Raw genomic sequence first — 18713 nt, 5'->3', positions numbered from 1 at the left:
ACCCCCGCCTGGTCCAGGGCATTGAGCACAGAGCTGAGGGCAGGAGGAGGGCCCCCGGGGGGAGAGGGCAGAAGGCTCTGGCAGGGCGTGTGGGGCTCCTGGGTGGGCAGAGCTCTGAGGGCCAGGCCTGCGAGGGGCAGGGCGGGGCGGCCACCCTCGAGGGGCCTTGTCAGGACTCGTGTTTCTCTGGGTGAGGCAGGAACCCAGCAGGGTGGGGGTTCCCAGCTGTTTCCTGACCGATGTACACCCAGGTCAGGCTGGGTGCTGTGCAGTAGTGGGGGCTTGGAAGCAGGGAGAGCAGCGGGGGGCCATGGGGGACAGCAAAAGGTGGTCACATTCACAAGGTGCCGTGACGGTGGGGCCGACGGGGGGCGGGCAGACTGGACATGAGGCGGGAAGGACACAGACAGGCGAAGTGGAGCGGAGTTTGGGGGCAGCAGGGGTTCCATCCTGGTGCCTCACATCTGAGACGCCCAGAACGTCCGGGTGAGTCACGGAGGGGGCATGGAGGGGGCTCCGAGGGGGCAGCCAGAGCCACACGAGGAGCCTGAGGAGAGGCCAGGCTGGAGATGGACACCGCGGACTCGTCGGCACGTGACGGAATTAGAGCCCCGAGAGTGGGCAGGTCCCCGGAGTGGGCGGGTCCCTGGAGTGGACGGGCCCCTGGAGTGGGCAGGTCCCTGGGAGTGAGTGGGGTCCCCGGAGTGGGCAGGTCCCTGGCCGTGAGTGGGGTCCCCGGGAGTGGGCGGGCCCCTGGAGTGGACGGGTCCCTGGGAGTGAGTGGGGTCCCCGGAGTGGGCAGGTCCCGGGCAGTGAGCGGGGGCCCGGGGAGTGCGTGAAGATGGAGCCTGGAAGCTGCCTGGGAGCCTGGCAGCCCCACTGTCAGGGGTCGGAGAGCACAGGTCATGGGTGAGGTTCTGGAAGCCAGTGCAGAGAGTGAACAGGGCTGGGGAGTCTCCCTGCTTGAAGCCTTCCATGGATGCGCCCCTTATCTGTGGACCTCTTGTCCTCTATTGCCTCGCCTTGAGGCAAAAAGCCCCTCACCTCTGCCGTGCCCCCACATGGACCGCCCATCCCTCCTTGCTGCTGGCTGACACCTCTTCCAGATTGCCCTCCATGATGTGCCCCCAGCACTTTGCACATTCCAGGTCCCGAGGCTGTGGAAATGCACTGGGATTGGTTGGTGCCATGTCTGTCACCCCCTTCAGACCACGGTCCCTCAAGCATCCCCAGTGCCCAGGCCTGGCACCTGATAGGGACTCGGTAAATGTTAGAAGACTTGAGATGACAGAAGATGGAAGTGGAGGAAAACAGTCCAGATGAAGGTCCCAAGCCCCCAAGGAGGGCAGGACAAGCCAGGGCAGGGTGGGGGCACCAGAAAGCCAGGCCAGGGGGCAGCGGAGGCCCCAAGAGAGGCCCAGTGCTAACTCGGGCCCTGGTTCATGGAGCCCATGGTGGCTTGTCCCCAAATGCGGTGACCGGATGGTAGAATGACAGGGACCCCCTGCCCAAGCAGCCCTTCTGCACTGGTCATTAGAAAGGACCACTGGACCAGGAAGCCCCGGGGCCTGCTGGGCGAGGCTGGGGTGTGGGCCTCGGGCAGCCACAGCTGGAATGGGGCACACCGACCGCGGCCCCTCTGCCCACGTCGCCACAGTCATCCAGAGGCTGTGGGCCACTGATGGATGTTTTCATTTCCCACCTGGGCCCGGGGCCAAGGACGCCCAGTTCCGGGGTTGGAGCCAGGTAGAGCCCCCCGCCATGGCAGGACAGGCAGAGACCAGGAGAAGAAGTCGATCCTGGAAATTCTGGGCTCCGTCTGGGCAGGTGAACTGCCCCACGGGAAAAAGGAGCATGGTGGTGACCAGCCCACGTGAGGCCGTGTGGCCAAGGGGCTGAGTGGTTTCGTGACTGAAAGGCCCCAGAGCCTTTTCTCTGTCCCTGAGCCTTTCTGGGGCTTGGTCTCTTGGTGGCCCAAGTGACTTTCAAGGGACAGTGGGCCAGCCATGGACATGACTTAGGAGGCTGAAGGACTGTCCCTGCTCCCAGTGGGTGCCTGCGTGACCAGACACAGGGAAGCCAGCTTCTCCGGGCCTCAGGCTCCCCATCTGTGGAACAGGGTGAGAACGACTCTTTCATAGGGTGCAACGAGAGGACAGGTGTTAGGACCAGCCCGGCCCGGCGCCCACAGGGGGCAGAGCAGAAACCCACACGGGGGATGTTCAAGAGGGCTCAGCACAGTCTGAGAAGAAACCTGGCAGCTCAGCTGGTCTCTGGGACACTCCAAGCCCCAGCCCGCCAGCAGCCTGAGCTCCCTCTCGGGCCTCTGCTCCCATCTCCAAGGGGGAACTCCTGCAAGGGACCGTGAACCCGGGGTGACTGACCAGGAATACGTCATGAACTCTGTTCTAAGTATGGGGTAGGCATGGCCTAGTTGTCCCCAGGAGTAAGGGAGACCTAATCCAGCAAACTCCAGGAGGGAAACAAATCACAGCTCAGTGAGGGTGAGAGGGACGGATGGGTGGGTGGGTGGGTGGGTGAGTGGAGGGATGGGTGGGTGAAGGGGTGGGTGGATGGGTGGATGGATGGGTGGATGCGTGGATGGGTGGACGGACAGACGGATGGATCGATGGGTGGGTGGGTGGGTGAGTGGCCGGGTAGGTGGATAGGAAAGGGTGTAGATGGTTGGGTGGATGAGTGGGTTGATGGATGAGTGAATAAATGAATGACTGAAGTGAATGAGTGAGGGAGCGATCATTTGCTGAACCCAGGTCAGTGCCGGCTCTGTAGTGGACACGCTGCCATACAGTATTTCACTACCTTGACAAATGTCTTGGTGGAAGACAGGTCTCAGGGGTAAGGGGTACCCTGTCCAGGGTCACATATGTGGCAGAGCTGAGACTGAGACTGGATCTCTGACTGCCAATGCCCTGTGCTCATTGGCTGCAGAGGGAGACCCACCAGGCAGAGGCCTCACAAACACGCAGGCACAGGCCTGAGAAAGCAGGCCAGGCCCTGGGCCATCTCTGTGGGCACCGTGTTCCTGGACTCCTCAGTCCTAACCCCTGCCAATACCTGCCTTCCTTGGAGGCACCCCTCAACCCCCGGAACTCAGTGGCCAAGGCCTCCATCCTTGTCTATCTCTCTGTCCCAGAAGCCCAGAGGGCATCATCCTGCTCCCCAGGGGTCTGACCTCCTGGCTCCTCCCAGTTTTTCCAGGCCTGAACCCACCCCACCGACCAGCCTGCAGAACGTGGCGATGCCTGGCCCACGGTGCGTGGTCAGTAATGCCTGCTGATGGAAGGACTGAGCAGAAGAGCCCGTCCTTCCCTCTGCCTCAGCCCCACCTGCCCACCGGGCAGTCCTGCATTTCCCAGGCTCGCCTGTCAGCTGGGTTCCGGCGGCTGGACTGCCGTGGGAAGGCGGGGATGAGGGGGACAGGCCGGGGGTTCTCCCCAGTCCCCCCCGTGATGATTCCTCAAGCTGCCGTCTCTGGGTGACCCCAGCCCTGGGCTCTGGTGACATCACCCTCCTTTGTCCCTCCAGGGGCTCCCCGCTGGTCTGGTCTCTTGGCGGCCTCACCTCTCTCTGAGGCTCCCCACTTCCTCAACCCAGAGTCACCAGGGCCTGATCATCACCGCCCTTGCGTTTCTTTCTTTTTACTATTTTTTTGTTTGTGGTAAAACATAACATAAAATTTACCATTTTAACCATTTTAAGCGTATAGTTCAGTGGCATTGAGTACATTCACAATGCTGTGCAACCATCACCAACACCTATTTCCGGAACTTTTTCTTCACCCCAAACAGAAGCTCTGCACCATGAATGGCAACTCCCCATGGCCCCTCGCCCAGTTCTGGTGGCCCTGGCACCCCATCGAGTCCCCAAGCACAGCCTTGGGCTGGGCCACCGCCCCCAGGCCTCACTGTGGCTTCCAAGGAAGCCTAGAGAGAGGGTCACAGGCCTGTCCCTGAAACCACGGCACAGAAACCCTGACTCAGCACTTCCAGGCCGCCCCCAGCACCTTAGCTCTGACCAGGAACCCCGCAGGGCTGCCCTGGTGGCTCTCAGGGCAGGGACATAAAGATGGAGCAGCCCATACGCATTTATTACCCGGCAGACGGCAAGCTGGGGAAGACAATTCACTTAATTGAACACTTGGATTGAGTTCGATAAACAGGAAGGCTGTTTTGCGGACTTAATTGTGTGATCTGCAGTAGAGTGTTTGTTCTTGACGTTTTTGTCCTTTGAAGGCGGTGGACGTAGCTTCCCTTGCACGGGCAGCATCCTCGGTGGCCTGCGCAGGACCCTCTATGAGTGCGGGGGCTTGTGGCGGAGCCAGTGGCCCCCACAGACAGGCAGAAAACCTGTGAGTGCACTGTGGGGTCTCCCGGGGTGTGGGAGGGGCTCTGGGGGTGGGGGGACTGTCCCTTTTCAGGAATGAAAGGAGATGAGGCCGGTGCCCGGGGTGATGGGCCGAGGGGCCGACAGCGGAAGTGAGACCCCGCCCGAGGTTCCTGCAGAGTGGGGGCTGGGCCAACCCCGGGGAGGCCAGAAGGTCAGCAGCTTCGAGGGCCCTTGGGGACCTGTGGCACGTCCCCCCATTGCATGATGCCCCGACCACAGGCCCCCAGCCCTGGGCTCCTCCCTCCAAGAAGCTGCTCCTCCGCCACCTCCCCCAGCTGGGCACCTCCTCCTCTTGGTTGTTTTTTTTTTGTGTGTGTGAGGAAGATCAGCCCTGAGCTAACATCCATGCCAATCCTCCTCTTTTTGCTGAGGAAGACTGGCTCTGAGCTAACATCTATTGCCAATCCTCCTCCTTTTTTTCCCCAAAGCCCCAGTAGATAGTTGTATGTCACAGTTGCACATCCTTCTAGTTGCTGTATGTGGGACGCGGCCTCGGCATGGCCGGAGAAGCGGTGCGTCGGTGCGCGCCTGGGATCCGAACCCAGGCCGCCAGTAGCAGAGCACGAGCACTTAACCGCTAAGCCACGGGGCCGGCCGTTTGTTTTAATAACGCCTGCCTAATTAAATAACGAGCTGCAAGGAGAGAGGGTGGCCTCATTTTGGAGCCGCAAACGAGAAAGATTCATGGGTGTCCTCGTTAGAGCAGCCGGCGACAGGCACGTCCCTGAGCTGAGAGGAACCCTTGCGCTCAGGGAAAAGCCCCTTGTTAAAGTTTATTGCCCCATAAAACAGCAAAATGACCTATTCAGAGCGGGAAGATGCAGCTGTGGCGGGCCTGGCGGAGGAGCAGGCGGTGAACACGGGGCTGGTGGGCAGAGGCAGCCTGGGGACCAGCCACCTCCCACACCTGTCCCGGCTCTCACCTGCCCTGGTCAGGTCCTCTTTCACGGGAGGATGACCTGGGCTCAGTTCTGGTGCCGCCTCCCACCTGCCACGTGTCCTTGGTGGCCTGGAACAGGCAGGGGACCCCAGCTGTCACAGCCTTGGGCCAGGCCCTGGGGCAGCAGGCTCCCCTCCCCAGGCGCAGAGTCCTGCTGGGGAGGCCAGAGCTTCAGAGAGGCTGCGCGTCTCACCACCTTTGTCTCCCCCAGTGCCCGGCCTGGGCCTGGCACCCCTAAAGCCCAGGACCCCCACCCTTACCATCTGCGGCAGCAGATCTCTGGCCTCTGGGACCTACCTGGAGGGAGAGACAGCTGGCAGAGAGTGGGAAGGCAAAAAGGAAAGTGCCAGCCAACGATGACTAAGGTGAGAGCAGGGCTGGTCCAGGGTGGGGAGAAGGGGCGTCCCATCACAGGGTTCAGGCTGGGAACCCAGAAAGGAAGAGCCAGAGAGGGCGAAGGGAGGGGGGCCCAGTGGGAGCAGACAGGAGGAGCTAACTCCTCTGGGGAGATCCTCCATGGGTGGTGCCCACGCTGCTGGACTCCAGGCCCCCCTCTGCCCTGCACGCTGGGGGCCGGTCCCACTGTCCCTGTCTCTGCTGACCTCAAGCCCAGGCCCAACCCAGAACTGTCTGGGCGACCATAAGGCTGCATGAGGATGGGGGTGGCCCTCCTGTGCAGGCCAATCAGGGCCCTGATGCCCAAGCCATAGAGGGGTGCCCAGCAGAGCTCCCCTCCTCGGGGCACAGGCTGGCCCTCACTCAAGAACCACCACAGGCTCCGGCCCCTCCCGCTCCAGGGTGTCCAGCTGCCCATCGGGGACCTGAGGCCTGGCTCAGTACACATCTGTTAGTGGGAGGACATGCAGGCTGGTGGGAGGACCGACAGGCCACTGGAGCCTCTGCCTCTGCAAGGTCCTATTAATTGGAGTAAAAACCCAATAAACTGCAAGACCTGCAGGGGGCAGCTAGGGGAGGGCAGTGCTTCACAGCCCAGCCTGGAGGCCCTAGAGCCATCATGGGACAGGCCGTGTCCCTGGGACAGCAGGTCAAGGGTCCCTTCATACACACTCACCTCCCACAGCTGCTCCAACCCCACAGCACAGGCGCCCCCATCCCACCCTGGGGTACCCCTTCAGGGCGAGAGCGAGTCTGGACGCACGGGGACCAGGACACAGATGGAGAGACCCAGACAGCGCCCCTCCCACTCCCTGACCCCTCCCTCCCGGCACCTGCTTCTCTCCAGCCTGATCCAGAATCTCCTGCTCCTCATCCCCTGCCGGAGGCTGGACCCTGGGGAGCGAATCACCACCTCGTGGGCCTCTCCTCTCCCAAGGGCCGCACCTGTCCCCGAGGCGGCCTTGAGGGTGTCCCCCTGGCTCAGCCTCACGCAGGGGCTTCCCTGAGTGTTTCCCATCACAGCCGAGGCACTGGGGCAGCTGGGGGTGGGCAGCTGGCCCCACACGCTCACCTCCAGGCTGGACTTGCCTCCTGCCCAGCTGCAGGTTCCCCGCCTTTGTGTGTCGCTTGAAACAGGTCACTACTTTCATCAGCTTCCCCTCCCCAACCACGGCTGCTCCGGCAGCAACTCCCCCACCAGCCTGGGGGCACGGAGGCCCTGGCGCCTCTCACTGGTGGGGGCCCACACTGACTTCAGGGGTCACACCCTGGAAGGTCCTCTGCAGCCACCCTGATGGTGTCTCCCGGCCACTGTGCCCTTCCTGACCCCCTCGCTGTGAACGGTGCTGGCCTCCAGTGCAGCTGATGCCCCCACGGCGACTACGCGCCAGGCTCTCCCAACCCAGCGAGCCCACAGCCAACATTTCACAGTGGATCTCCTGAAGATGGTTCCCAACACACAGGCAGGGCCGAGTGTGGCATCAGATGGCCCCTCTGCTCGACTGGGCGTGGGCATCACGTGAAGTGGGCCTAGCATGGTGACCCGTGGGATGTGCTGTCCAAATCCAGACCCCTGAGAGTGAAGAAGTGCTATCTACGATTGTACCCGGACAACAGGTGCCCACCGAGACTGCCCCAGGCAAACCAGGACGGGGGTCCCCAAGCCAAAGGGCCCAGGCAGACCCAGCAGAGCCAGATGTCCCCAAGGGCGAGAAGAACGGCTCGAGCTGCTGAGACCAGCCAAGCAGTGGGCAGGCCCTGACCTGACAGCTCTGGCCAGACACAGCCACGTCTGGGACAGGCCCCGATTCAGTGGCAGGGAACCGGCCTCAGCCAAAGAGTCTGTTCACAAATTACAACAGGCCACTGCCCCTTCACTTCTTCCCTTTAGCCCCCAGCCTATGACCTGTCCCTACTGGAGGCGTCTGGCAGGCCCGAGCCTCCTCTTCTTAGTTCTGAAAAAGGCTAAGGGCCAGAGAAGGCCACGGAGTCCCAGGCCCCACAGCTCCTGTGGCAGAGCAGGTGCTGAGCCCACTGGTCGAGTCCAGGCTGCAGGCCCCACTGTGGGACTTCCTAGGGTGGGCAGCCTGGCGACCTCTGTGCTCGGGTGGCCGGCCCCAGCAGGTCACATCCACATGGGGGCCCTGCATCAATAGGTGTGAGATCGCCGTGGCTAGTCCCGTGGTCAGAATCCCTGAGGCCCTGGCTCTCTCCTGCCCAGGCCCCCTCTTGTCCATAAAACCCATCCAACTCAGGTCCCCAAGGCAACAGGATATCCAAAATCGCCCCAAAATTCTGCCTCATTGGAGGTTCTCGTTCCTGGTGTCTCCACTTGAAACAGGTGGAGAATAGGCATCGCCCGCTTCCTGGATGGAGCCGCAGCAGCTCCGCAGGGGCCCCCACAACCGCCACGCCATGGGGGGAGGCTGCAAGGAGCCCAGACACCAGGGCAGCCACAGGGGCAGCCCTGAAAACACCCCCACATGCCACCACGACTGCCCCTGGGGGCCCTGAGTGTCCCTTGCCCGTCCCACAGGGCGGCCGCCCTGCCCTGCCCCAGCCTCTCCACAGTCTTCCATCTGCCCAGAAAGCCCTGCCAGAGTTCCCAGTCGGGGAACTCCTACTCATCCTCCCAGCCCCAGCTCCAAAATCACCACCTCCATGAAGCCCTCCCAGTTTTCCAGGTTGCTCTGCCACAGAGCTCTGCACAGGCCTCTCCTGCAGCCATGATCCCTCCACTCAGTGGCTTCAGGGTTACTTGTCTCTTGCCACAGAGGGCTGAGACCTCATCCTGGTCACCTCTGTCCCACCAGCCAGAGAGCCCCCAGGACCTGGAGGCCTTGATAAAGGCCTGATAGATAGATGCCCCCACATCCACAACCACAGGCCCTGAATGGAGCTGGGAGTGTCACTTCAAGCACATGGCACTGTCCTGGGCTTCCACTGGCTCCCAAGTCAGGGCGGCTCAGGCAGGGTGAGGCTGTCCCTGCTTCTCTGACGAGCTCTACCTGGGGCCGTAACTTGCTTCAACTCTTCACTGCGCCCTCAGCGGCCGCTCCTTGGAGCCGGCTCCCTCTCCCTCCTGCCTCCCAAGGCTCCCTGGGACTGAAGGGCTGGGATGACAGCCTTGGCCCCTCTTGGGCGCGCAGAGCCTAGAGGACTGGGTAGCCAGTGCTATGTCCCCATTCCGTGCCGCCCACCCACTGAGGCCCGGCACCTGGGTTTAGCAGATCCTTTTTCCGTTGTAGGAACTGCTGCCCTCACCCTTGCCTTCGGAACATTCCTCTGTGCCCACCCAACGCAGGGCCCAAGCACCCAGAAAGGAAAAGCCCGTCCTGACCTCCCAGAGGGCCCGAGTCCAGATGCACGGTCAGAGGTGTGGACACCAGGGTCCCGGGACTGGGGGGGGGGGTCGTCAGCAAGGGCTGGGGGTGGGGAGGAGGCAAGCCCTCTCTTGGGGTCCTGGAACATCGTGGAGAGCCACTACCCCCACCCGTTAGATGAGGCCCATCGCCTCTGAAGCTCCCTTGCCCCCTGCCGGGGTTCTCCTGAGGACCTGGGGGCCACAGCCTCGTACTTCGCTCCACCTGCCTGGCCACTGGGAGACAGCTGGGGTGGGAAAGCACGCGGGGCGCAGTGCCCCGGGTGGTGTGGGGCCAGCGCCTGGACCTGGGCATAAAGATGGGGTGCTGGGAGCCTGGACGCCCTCTGGGCCCCCCGCTGGCAGAGGGGACGTGAAGAGTGCGTGCTGCCCTTTGTGGGGGCCGCAGGATTGCTGCCTGTTCCGTGCCATCACAGGAAATGTGCTTGAACACCAACACACATAACACGTTCTTCTAAAGCAAGATTACTGAAGAAGGCCGATTTTACAAGAATCAGCATGCCTGAAGGTCCCACACAGCCCAAGATCTCCGCAGCAAGCGCGGGCGTCCGCAGAGGGGCCGGTGCCACCATCCTTCCCAGGCTCCTCAGTCAACCCCAAGCACCGGCTGGCAGCCAGAAGGCGGTGGCTACCAGGAACTTAGCAGGGCTGCACTGTGCACGGATGCCTTAAACTGAGGAGAGGTGACAAGCACAGCGTAAGAACCCGAAGGAGGCCGGAGGATTACGTACTCAGGTGTCCGCTCGACAGACTCAAACTGGGCCCTATTTCTGCAGAGGGCGCTGCGGACCCGTGGGGGCTGCAGCAGGACCTTGGGCTGCGGAGTAAAACAGCTCAGGGACTCTGCAGACGCCCTGCCTCCCTGGGCCTCAATCCCTCATCTGTACAACAGGACGTTTGCCCCACCTCAGCATGGGTCACGGAGGTCAGACAGGGCCCCCGGGGCGTGGCCACCACAGGCCCTCGTGGGTCCTGTCTCGGGTCTTTTTGCTCCTCTACTCCTCGCCTGCTGCTCTCTTTCACATTGTCTTCTAACTAAGTGTCTTCTAACTTAGCATTTCAATTGTTTGGCTACGATCAGGGATGGGGAGCTCCCGGGCCAGAGGCTGCCTGTCTCATCAGACTCTGGCCTCCCTTCCCTGGACCCCAGCGCTGCAGGCGGCGCCCAGGAAACAACGCCCCTCATTCACTGAACAGGCAGCAGCTACAGCACCAGGGACACCTTGACTGCTCAAGCTGTGGGGAAGAGAGGCCGAGCTCCTGCCCTGGCACTGCTGAGGACACCGTGTGGCGTGGGCAGCTTCCTCTCAGCTCTGGGTCTGCCGACTCATTCTGACCACTGAGAAGGGGGAGGGTAAAGGTGGGCAGAGACCTAGGAAGGGGCCCGTTGTGTCCTGAAAGGGGACAACTCTGGGGTCCTGTACAGGTGCTGCTGCTGGGGAGGAAGGCAGGCGTGTGGCACATGTGTCCCCCCTCCCCCGGATGATGGCCACTGAGGGTCACTCACCTGGTGACTGGCCACAGGAGCACACTAGAGGCCCCCAGTGCCCGGGACGTGTGGCCCTCCTCACTCCACAAGGTGAGCGCAGGCAGGGGTGGGAAGAGGCTCTGCTAGCGGGACGGAGAAGCCACTGAGATACCGGTACCCCAGCAGCAGTGACCCCACCAGTGGAAGCGGGGAGGAGACGGAGGGGCTCCGGGCTGGGCCCTCACGGGGGACGGGGAGGTGTTCCTGCGCTCCACTCTGGGGTGCCCCGGGGCTTCCGGAGAGGGGCCTCAGCAGCCACTGGAGAGAGGGAGGGTGGGGACGTGGTCACACCTGGCTCTGATATCCCGGCCAGTCCAGCGGGGCTCCACCTAAGACTCTTTGGGAAAAGATTCTGAAGCTAAAACATTCTGGTCACCTGAGCCTCTCAGAAACCTGACGTAAGAGAAGAGCAGAGCACCCAGGGACGGACGCTGGGGGGACGGACACAGAGGTCTCCGTGAGGATCCCAGGTGGCAGGATGGAGGCCGAGGTGCTCACAGGCACCCGAGCCTCCGTGAGCACTCGCACCTCACCTTGCACCTGAGTTTGCACAAGAACCCCCACTCTGCCTGGGATCAGCAGCGGCATACCCACCTGAGGCGGCCATGCTGGCTCGTGAGGGGAGGAGGAGGCCAGGAAGGCCGAGTTCTGCTCCACCAAAATCCTCCCGAGGAGCCGGAGCCAGGCTCCGCAGCCGGTTCTGGAACAGGAGCACCCTGAGGACAGACACCCTCAGCCGGCCGTGGACAAGCGTTTATTGATCGGCCACAATACAGCCAGGACAGGAGCAGGTCGTGAGGACATGGCAAGTCTGGCCTGGGGTCTACAGTCTGATGGGGACAAACCGTCCACAAGGGACCTGGGAGAGGCAGCCAGGAACCCCTCCCCCAGCTCCACCCACCAGCAAAGTCCTGCTGCTCGAAAGCCGCTGGGCCAGCCGAGGGGCTGACGGTGGGGGGAGAGCTCCTCAGCACGTCCGCCCATCTCTCCACGCTGCCACCACCAAGGGTGGCCTCCCCCGTGACTCCGACATCTCACCTCCTGTGACACCTCCAGCAGCTGCAATTCAACAGCACAGGGAGGCACGAGTCCAGAAGTGGCACAAAAGTACAGGGTGAGAGGTGTCACCCACTGACGGAGACGGATGTGACGGCAGCACAGCACAGACACTACCTGCCCGAAGGATTGGTAACAAGACTTATAAACCAACCCGCGCCTCTTCCACGATCCGCACACGCACACTGACAGCAGGAACACAGCACCCCATGTTGCAGTGCCACGGCAGCCATGACTGTCACCCCAGTGTTTGGAAAGGTGTGGAAACACAAGAGAACCCGGGCTGCAAACCAAACCCAAGTCCCCTCGGCTCTCGCGGGAACAAAGGTCTCTCGGCAGAATAACAGCAAACAGAGAACAAAACTACCACCCATCCAGCTGCCGTGACGTGAACTCAAGGGGGTGGAATTCAAGGTCAAAGCGGTGAAAAGAACAAAGAAAAATACACCCACCTCCGGTATGTTCAGGGAGGGTGACCACACCGACAGGGCTTCCTGTGGTCACAGCTCTAGGTGGAGCGAGAAAGCATCGCGTCTTCCTACAGCCGGCTTTACAACCCCACCAGGACAGCCAGCTTCTCCCTGCAAGTCTCACTAGGGTGTCAACAGCTGCAAACGCAAGTTCAAATACTGCTAGAAATGTAACGGCTTGTTTTCCTGTTTTCACTGTGTATGTGCAAACCTAAGACTAATTTCCAAACGAACGCCTGATTAAGATTTGTTCGTGTCAAGGCAGTAAATGTGAAACTCCAGGGAATGTGAGGAGTGGACTGCACACCGGACTCTGAGCCAAGACTCTGTACATCCTGGCGGTGCCACCCCTGCAGGCTTCACGGGAGGCAATTCTACCACGTCATGCCAGCGTGTGGCCCACCACATCCTGGGGTCCGAGCCTGAAGGGTGGGACCTGCTGGCAACATGGAGAAACCTCCCAGAGAGACTCGTGCTGCTAAGTGAGGTCATGCCTGACGTGGGGATACGTGAACAGATGACAGGTTGCCTGTAAAGCCACGAGCAGGGAGCTACGCTGACTTGAGGTCATAAACTGAGTCCCAGCCCTCACCCTCCAGGACCACCTAACACAGGCAAGGCCGCCAGACTGGCGGACGGAGCCCCGAGGGCAGAAGAGGTGGGACTGGGACATGCCAGCCCTGTAAGTGGTGGCAGGTACTGCCATCGCATCCCCTGGCTTGAGGGCTGGCTTTTCTCCTCTGGGACAGACAGACAGACATCTCTACCCTCGGACACAGCAAGGCTCAGCCAGCAAACACGAGGACAGACTCTGCCCGGCAACAGGAGGCTCTGGTATGTTTTAGGTTTGGATGGGCCGTTCCAGAATATCTCCTCCTGCTCACGAGATGCCAGATAACACAGTAACACCCGGATTAATTGCAACGTTAATGGGGATGGGCTGTCCCAAGGAAGGAGACCGCACACGGCAGCTCCCACCCTCGTAGGAAAGCTGCCACCAGCATGGGCCACATGGCACACTGCACTGTGGAGGGCGCCCAGCCATCAGTCCTCGCCCGCTGTGGATGAGCAGGGCACATCCTGGGGGGCCTCGAGCTTGATCATGGCCCTGAGAGCCGGCCGCCACCGCTTCACCTGCCGCTGCCTCACGAACACGGAGCGCAGCGCGTGCAGCTGCCCGGCCTCCTGCGCCGTGAAGCAGGGCTGCCTCTCCGCGAAGCGCACGAGCGCGTCGAAGGATGCGGCTGCCTGCTCCCAGGCCGCCTCCTCGCTCTCCTTCTCGGCCTGCTCTGGACTCCCCGCGGCAGGAGCTGGGCCTGCAGCAGTGGGGCGCCCCTCTCCAGCTGCCCATCCGGGCCCGCCCTGCTCGGTGGCCACGCCCCAGGGAAGCCTGCTGCCCGGCTCCAGGACGTGCGCAAACGTCTGGGCGTGAGGCTTAGTCCTGAGGTGGTCGGGCTCCTCCTCAGAAGACGAGCCTTCGGTCAACGACCCCGCGGGCCACAGCTTCCCCCAGGCACGGCCAAAAACGTCGCTGGGCACGGCATTCCAGGCACAGGCCACGTTCACGATGGCGTCGTTCACGTTGTAACGGGGGTGGAAGCCCTGCAGCGTGACTGGGGGGTTGATGAAATGCCTCATGAAGTCCCTGCGAATTCCCTGGTCCATGGGTTGAATTAAGGAGGTCACACCGGCGGGCAGAAAGATGGTGAAAATGTTATCAGAAACCAACTCGGACTCCTGCGGGTGGGCCCGGGAGTTGTCGAGCAGGAGGATGGCTTTGCTGTCCTCAGGCAAGCCCAGGGCCCTGAAGTGCTCCTTCACTGACGGCACAAAGATGTGACGGAACCAGTCAGAGAAAATCTCCCTGTCCACCCACGCGTTCCCCTGGGCCTTGTAGGCCACAGGCAGGTGCTGGATGCCTCGGAAAGCCCGGGGGCCGCTGCCCTTCCCGATCACCAGGGGCTTGATCTTATGCGAGCCCGTGGCGTTGGCGCACATGAGGACGGTCAGCCTGTCCTTGCTCTGCTTGGCGCCAGGTGCGGCCCCACCTTCCAGGGTGGGGTTTGGCAAGCACCGCCAGAAGAGGCCAGTCTCGTCAGCGTTGTAAACCTGCTCAGGGGACAGGCCGTGCTCAGCAGTCAAGCTCCGGAAAAACCCACAGAACTGCTCAGCCGCTTGGTGGTCGGCCACCTGCTTCTCGCTGGACGCGTCCAGCTTTTTAATGCCGTGTCTGGCCTTAAAACGCCAAAGCCACCCTCCAGAAAACACGCAGGGCTCGGTCAGCTGCATTTGTTCGTAGAAGTCCTTGGCTTTCTCGATGAGCATGGGGCCGGAGACGGGCACGCCCTCGGCGCGCTTGAGCAGAAACCACTGGTACAGGACCCGGTCGAGATGCTCGAGCTTGGGCGTGTGCAGGGTGCGCCGCTGCTCCAGGGCCTTGTTGCAGTCGGAGTTGGCAAAGAAGCGCAGCAGCTGGGCCTTGTGCGCCCTGATGTCGTAGAGGGTGGACATGCCCACGTTGTACTCCTGCATTAGCGCCTTCCTGCTCTCCCCCTTCTCCAGGCGCGTGCAGATGTCGATCTTCTCCTTCAGGGTCAGCACCACCCTCTTGCGCTTCTCCCCCGGGCTCCTCCCGGCAGCCGGCTTGGAGGCCATGTGCGGGGTGGCTTGTCCCGGCAGCCGGGGGAAGCGCACCTGGGCCGGTCCTGGCGGCCTTCCTGCCTCTCCTTGCCCTTTCCTCCCGCGCCCTCCCCCCGCCTCGGTTTCTCTCTCCACTCTGCCCGCCCCGTTCTGCTGATCCTGGGCCACCAGGAGCCAGAGTTCCTTCTTTGTTCCTCCCTCTAGTTCCAGAAACCTCTTGCCTCAGCTGTCTCTCGTCTTCTGGGCTCCTAGCAACGCGGCCGGCTCCTGGTCCTCTCTGCAAGGGAGGTGACCAGTGTCACACCGCCCCTGGATTCCCCCATACCGTTGGAACCTTCTCTGCAGTGACGGTGACAGCCTCTCCCCTTAAACACACACCAGAGAGCAGAGGGGCCCTGGGAGCTGGTTTCTGAATAACTGAGATTTTACTGTCTGAGCCGTGCGTGCCTCTCTCCAGCACTGTCTCACAGGCATAGTGCTTCAGGAACTAGAAAGCAGAAGAGAAGAAAGAAAAACGTTACAGAGAGTGTGCCCAGGCCACTCATAAGCATGTCTTCATTACTTGGGACACTGGGAAGGTGCAGCTGAAACAAGTGTTGTAGAGACAAGCAACACATGAGCTGGCCAGTAAGTGACGTGGTGCCTGTGGGGCTGCCCAGCTCTCTGTCCAGCCCCCGGGGTGCTAGACACACCGGTTCTTCCCAGCTTCCACCAAGTGACCTGAGTCATCTGGTATGGCCCCAAATTAAAAGTGGCTCTCGCAGGAGCAACCCAGCCTTCCCAGAGAAAATGCTAAGGAAGAGGCCAGTGAACAAAGCCAGGAGGTCGCAGGTGCCAGGCTACCTACAAGCCACTTCCCACTTGAACTACCAGCTTCACAAATCCCTTGTTCCTTCTAGAACAGCAGAGGAAAGGATGAAGGTGCTGCGGGGAGCATGCATTCCCTCAAAACCTTCCAGGGCTAGGGAGCCTACAAGCCTCTTCTGAAACGAGGCTCCTCAAACCACCCTTCAACAGCAGGCCCCAAACTGCTTCTGGGGCCTCAGGCTCCTCCCAGAGCTGGGAGGGGCTGCCAGTCTCCCAACAGCCAACTGGCCTCCAGAGCCAGGTGCTCAGATGTCTAAGCTGTCTCTGGACACACTCACTCACACGTGCACTCTCACCCATGAGTGTGCACACAACACTCACGCCCACACTCACACATGTGCTCACACACTCAGAGAACACAGGAAATGACCAGGTCAGAGTAGGGGCTTCCTAAGTACTTGTTAATCTGGAATGCTCTATGAATAAATCACTAATCCATGCTGGAAACAAAAAGACTAGAATTGTCTTATGGCCCCCCTGGGAGCAGGGCACTCTTCCTGAATCAACTATGCACCTTTCAAGTAATAAACTCTGTGTTTAAGCTTACACAGACATCTTTGGTTACAGTTAGTAAGATCATATAGAGGAAAGTGACTTCACATAAGGCCGTCAGCTCTAATTAATTGTGTCTTTCCGCTGGTGTTTCCGTTACGTTCTCATCCTTCATCTACAGAAAGATCAAGGTTGTTACGGTTCCTTCCAGCTGGACAATTCCATCCTTTTGTAACAACTTCCCCAGACGTCCAGCCCTCCCTGTCCATGGGCAGACCTGCAGGGCGTAGCGGATGCAACCTCCCTGGCTTGACCTGATAAGACACTGAGGAACCCCCGCCTGGGAGGAGTGAAGAGCTGCTGCCCAGACCCGGCAGGCCCTGGCTGGTGCGCTAGGTGCACTGTGCTTGCTATGACGGTCCTGCCTCCTCCCTCACAGCCAGCTGGGACCCTCCCTTCCTTCGTGGCTGGGCCTTCATGACTCTCTCCTCTCTCACCCGGGAGGGACTGCAGATCACGGAGCCAACAGCTCCGGCCAGCGCACGGCACCCATCACCGCAGCAGGGCGAAAAGGCTCCAGAGCTCACAGAGGCACCCCCAGCAGGACCTCCCCGCTTCACCTCCCTCCCAAATCCTTACTGGGGCTACTTCTTCCCACTTGGTGCAGTTGGGGAGGCCACGGGACTACTCGTACGTGGAGCATAAAAAGGCAGCCCTTTGAGACCACAACTCAAGAGAAATGAAAAGTTCATTCAAATGTAGCAAGAGTCCCCAAGACAAACTCCAGGCCTGTCACAGCCAGCTCTGGGCGTCCTTCTGCCCGCCCGAGTCGGTCTCCCGGTCTGCTTTAGGGTCCCTATTTTCACCCTATTTACTGGGACTATCAGGGAGAAACACCCGAGAAACAGGTCTTCTGGGGACGGAGGAGGAGAGGGATCAAGTCTTGACGGAAGAGGACGGGGGTCCTTGAGCAGGGACGGACACTCGGGGTGTGTCCCTGCGGGGAGGGCCTTGGAGGGCGTTCCCGGGGCGTGGGCGGCGGCCCTGCAGAGACGCGTCCTCCGCGGGGCCCGGCGCCCAGGGGATCCCGGGCCACCGGAGAGGCCCGTCCGGAAGGGGCGTCCGCCGGGCCGCGCCTGGGGTGGACGCTCGGGGGCACGGGGGCCACTGCAGAGGGAAAACGAGGCCGAGGCTCGGCCGGCTCCCCGGGGGCCGCGCGGCGCCGAGCCCCTCTGCCGGTGGAGCCGGGGTCCCGGCGGGCTCGCGGCGCGGGGGCGGGAGGAGGCGCGACTTCGGGGGCGCCTGGCGGGCCGGGCGGGGTGCGAGCCGAGGAGAAGCCGCCCACCGCCGCCGCGGGCAGCAGGTACCGCGCAGCGCCCAGACCCCACTCACCTGCGCCCCGAGCCGCCGCCGCCGCCGCCGCCGCCGCCGGAAGTGCTCCGCTCCGCCCTCCGCGCCTCGCCCCTTCCCCAGCCGCTTCCGGGGCGCTCTAGGCAGCCGGAGGACTCGCCTCTCGGTGGCTCTGCGGGAGGCTTGGGGACGCGGGGCGGGGGAGCAGCGGGGGCATGGTGGCGGCCCGGGGTCGTCTGCCCTCGACGTGGCCCTCTGCAGGGTGGGAGTCTCGGGTTGTGTGATGAGTGGAGCCCCTGGGCCGAAGGAGTGGGGGCAAGGAGCGAAGCCTGCAAGGCCAGCGAGGATGCATCTGCTACGCCCTGCAGGTCTGCGCAAGGCACAGGGAGGGCTGGACGTTTGGGGAAATTGTCATAAAAGATGGAATTGTTTGGGAGTCCTGGGCACGGCTGGGCAGGAGGCCTACTGGGCTTGGTGCCCCGGACAGGACGGCCTTCCAGGTGGGGGTTCCTGACGGGGGATGGGCAGTGACTTAGCCCCTTCCCGTGGCGAAAGCCAGTGGCCACCGCTCTTATCTGCCTGCCCGGCCTGTTACTTCGTTGGAGCCTCGTCCATCCCTAATGTAGATGATTTCGATGACGAGATTCGGAACTTTTGAGCTGGTGAGACCTGGACTGGAGTTGAAGCTGTAGTGAGTGGAGACTTTGGGGTACTGTAAGTGACAGGCAATAGGACCTAGTGGAGGATATGAGAAAGCCATTTGGTGTAAAACTAATTAGGCCTGAACTTGTTTTTCCAAAAGGGCTTGACATGGCTGCGTTGTATATCTGCTTTAAGTAGTTACTATGTTTCAAAGACAAAAACAAAACCCTTAAAGATAAGGATATAACTTCCCCCACATGGGCATTTAAGGATAATCATCTCTCCCTAGGCTAGGGATTGATTGCTGACCTGCTGTGGCCACGCACCTTGAGACCACAGACCTGCCACATTCATGGAAATGCTGTGCCAGCAAAGCAATCTCATGACTGTTGTAAAAGAGACATTCCAGTCGTATGTGACACATGCTCTTTGACAGTATATAATCATCCTGTACACCCCACTTCTTTGGAGGGCTCCATTCCTTTGTGAAGGGACTCTCGGGCTATATAGTCCTCAGATCTGTCTCATAATAAACTCACCCCA

At 61.4% G+C, this 18713-nt stretch overlaps 1 protein-coding gene across 1 annotated transcript; it reads right to left on the bottom strand.

Moving 5' to 3' along the window:
* Positions 1–6572: 6572 nt before the first annotated feature.
* JRK (Jrk helix-turn-helix protein) lies at positions 6573–17631 on the bottom strand. Its single transcript, XM_087447372.1, has 2 exons — positions 17571–17631; positions 6573–15306 (listed from the first exon to the last, which is right to left on the bottom strand). Exon 2 carries the CDS (start codon positions 14832–14834, stop codon positions 13224–13226), a length of 1611 nt encoding a protein of 536 aa, XP_087303498.1. The 5' UTR covers positions 14835–15306; positions 17571–17631; the 3' UTR covers positions 6573–13223.
* Positions 17632–18713: the final 1082 nt, after the last annotated feature.

Source organism: Ceratotherium simum, chromosome 23, assembly GCF_057802395.1.
Source record: "Ceratotherium simum simum isolate JZ-2026a chromosome 23, ASM5780239v1, whole genome shotgun sequence".
NCBI lineage: Eukaryota > Metazoa > Chordata > Mammalia > Perissodactyla > Rhinocerotidae > Ceratotherium > Ceratotherium simum.
Note: the sequence above shows the minus strand (reverse complement) of the source record. Positions and strands in the feature narration are given on the sequence as shown.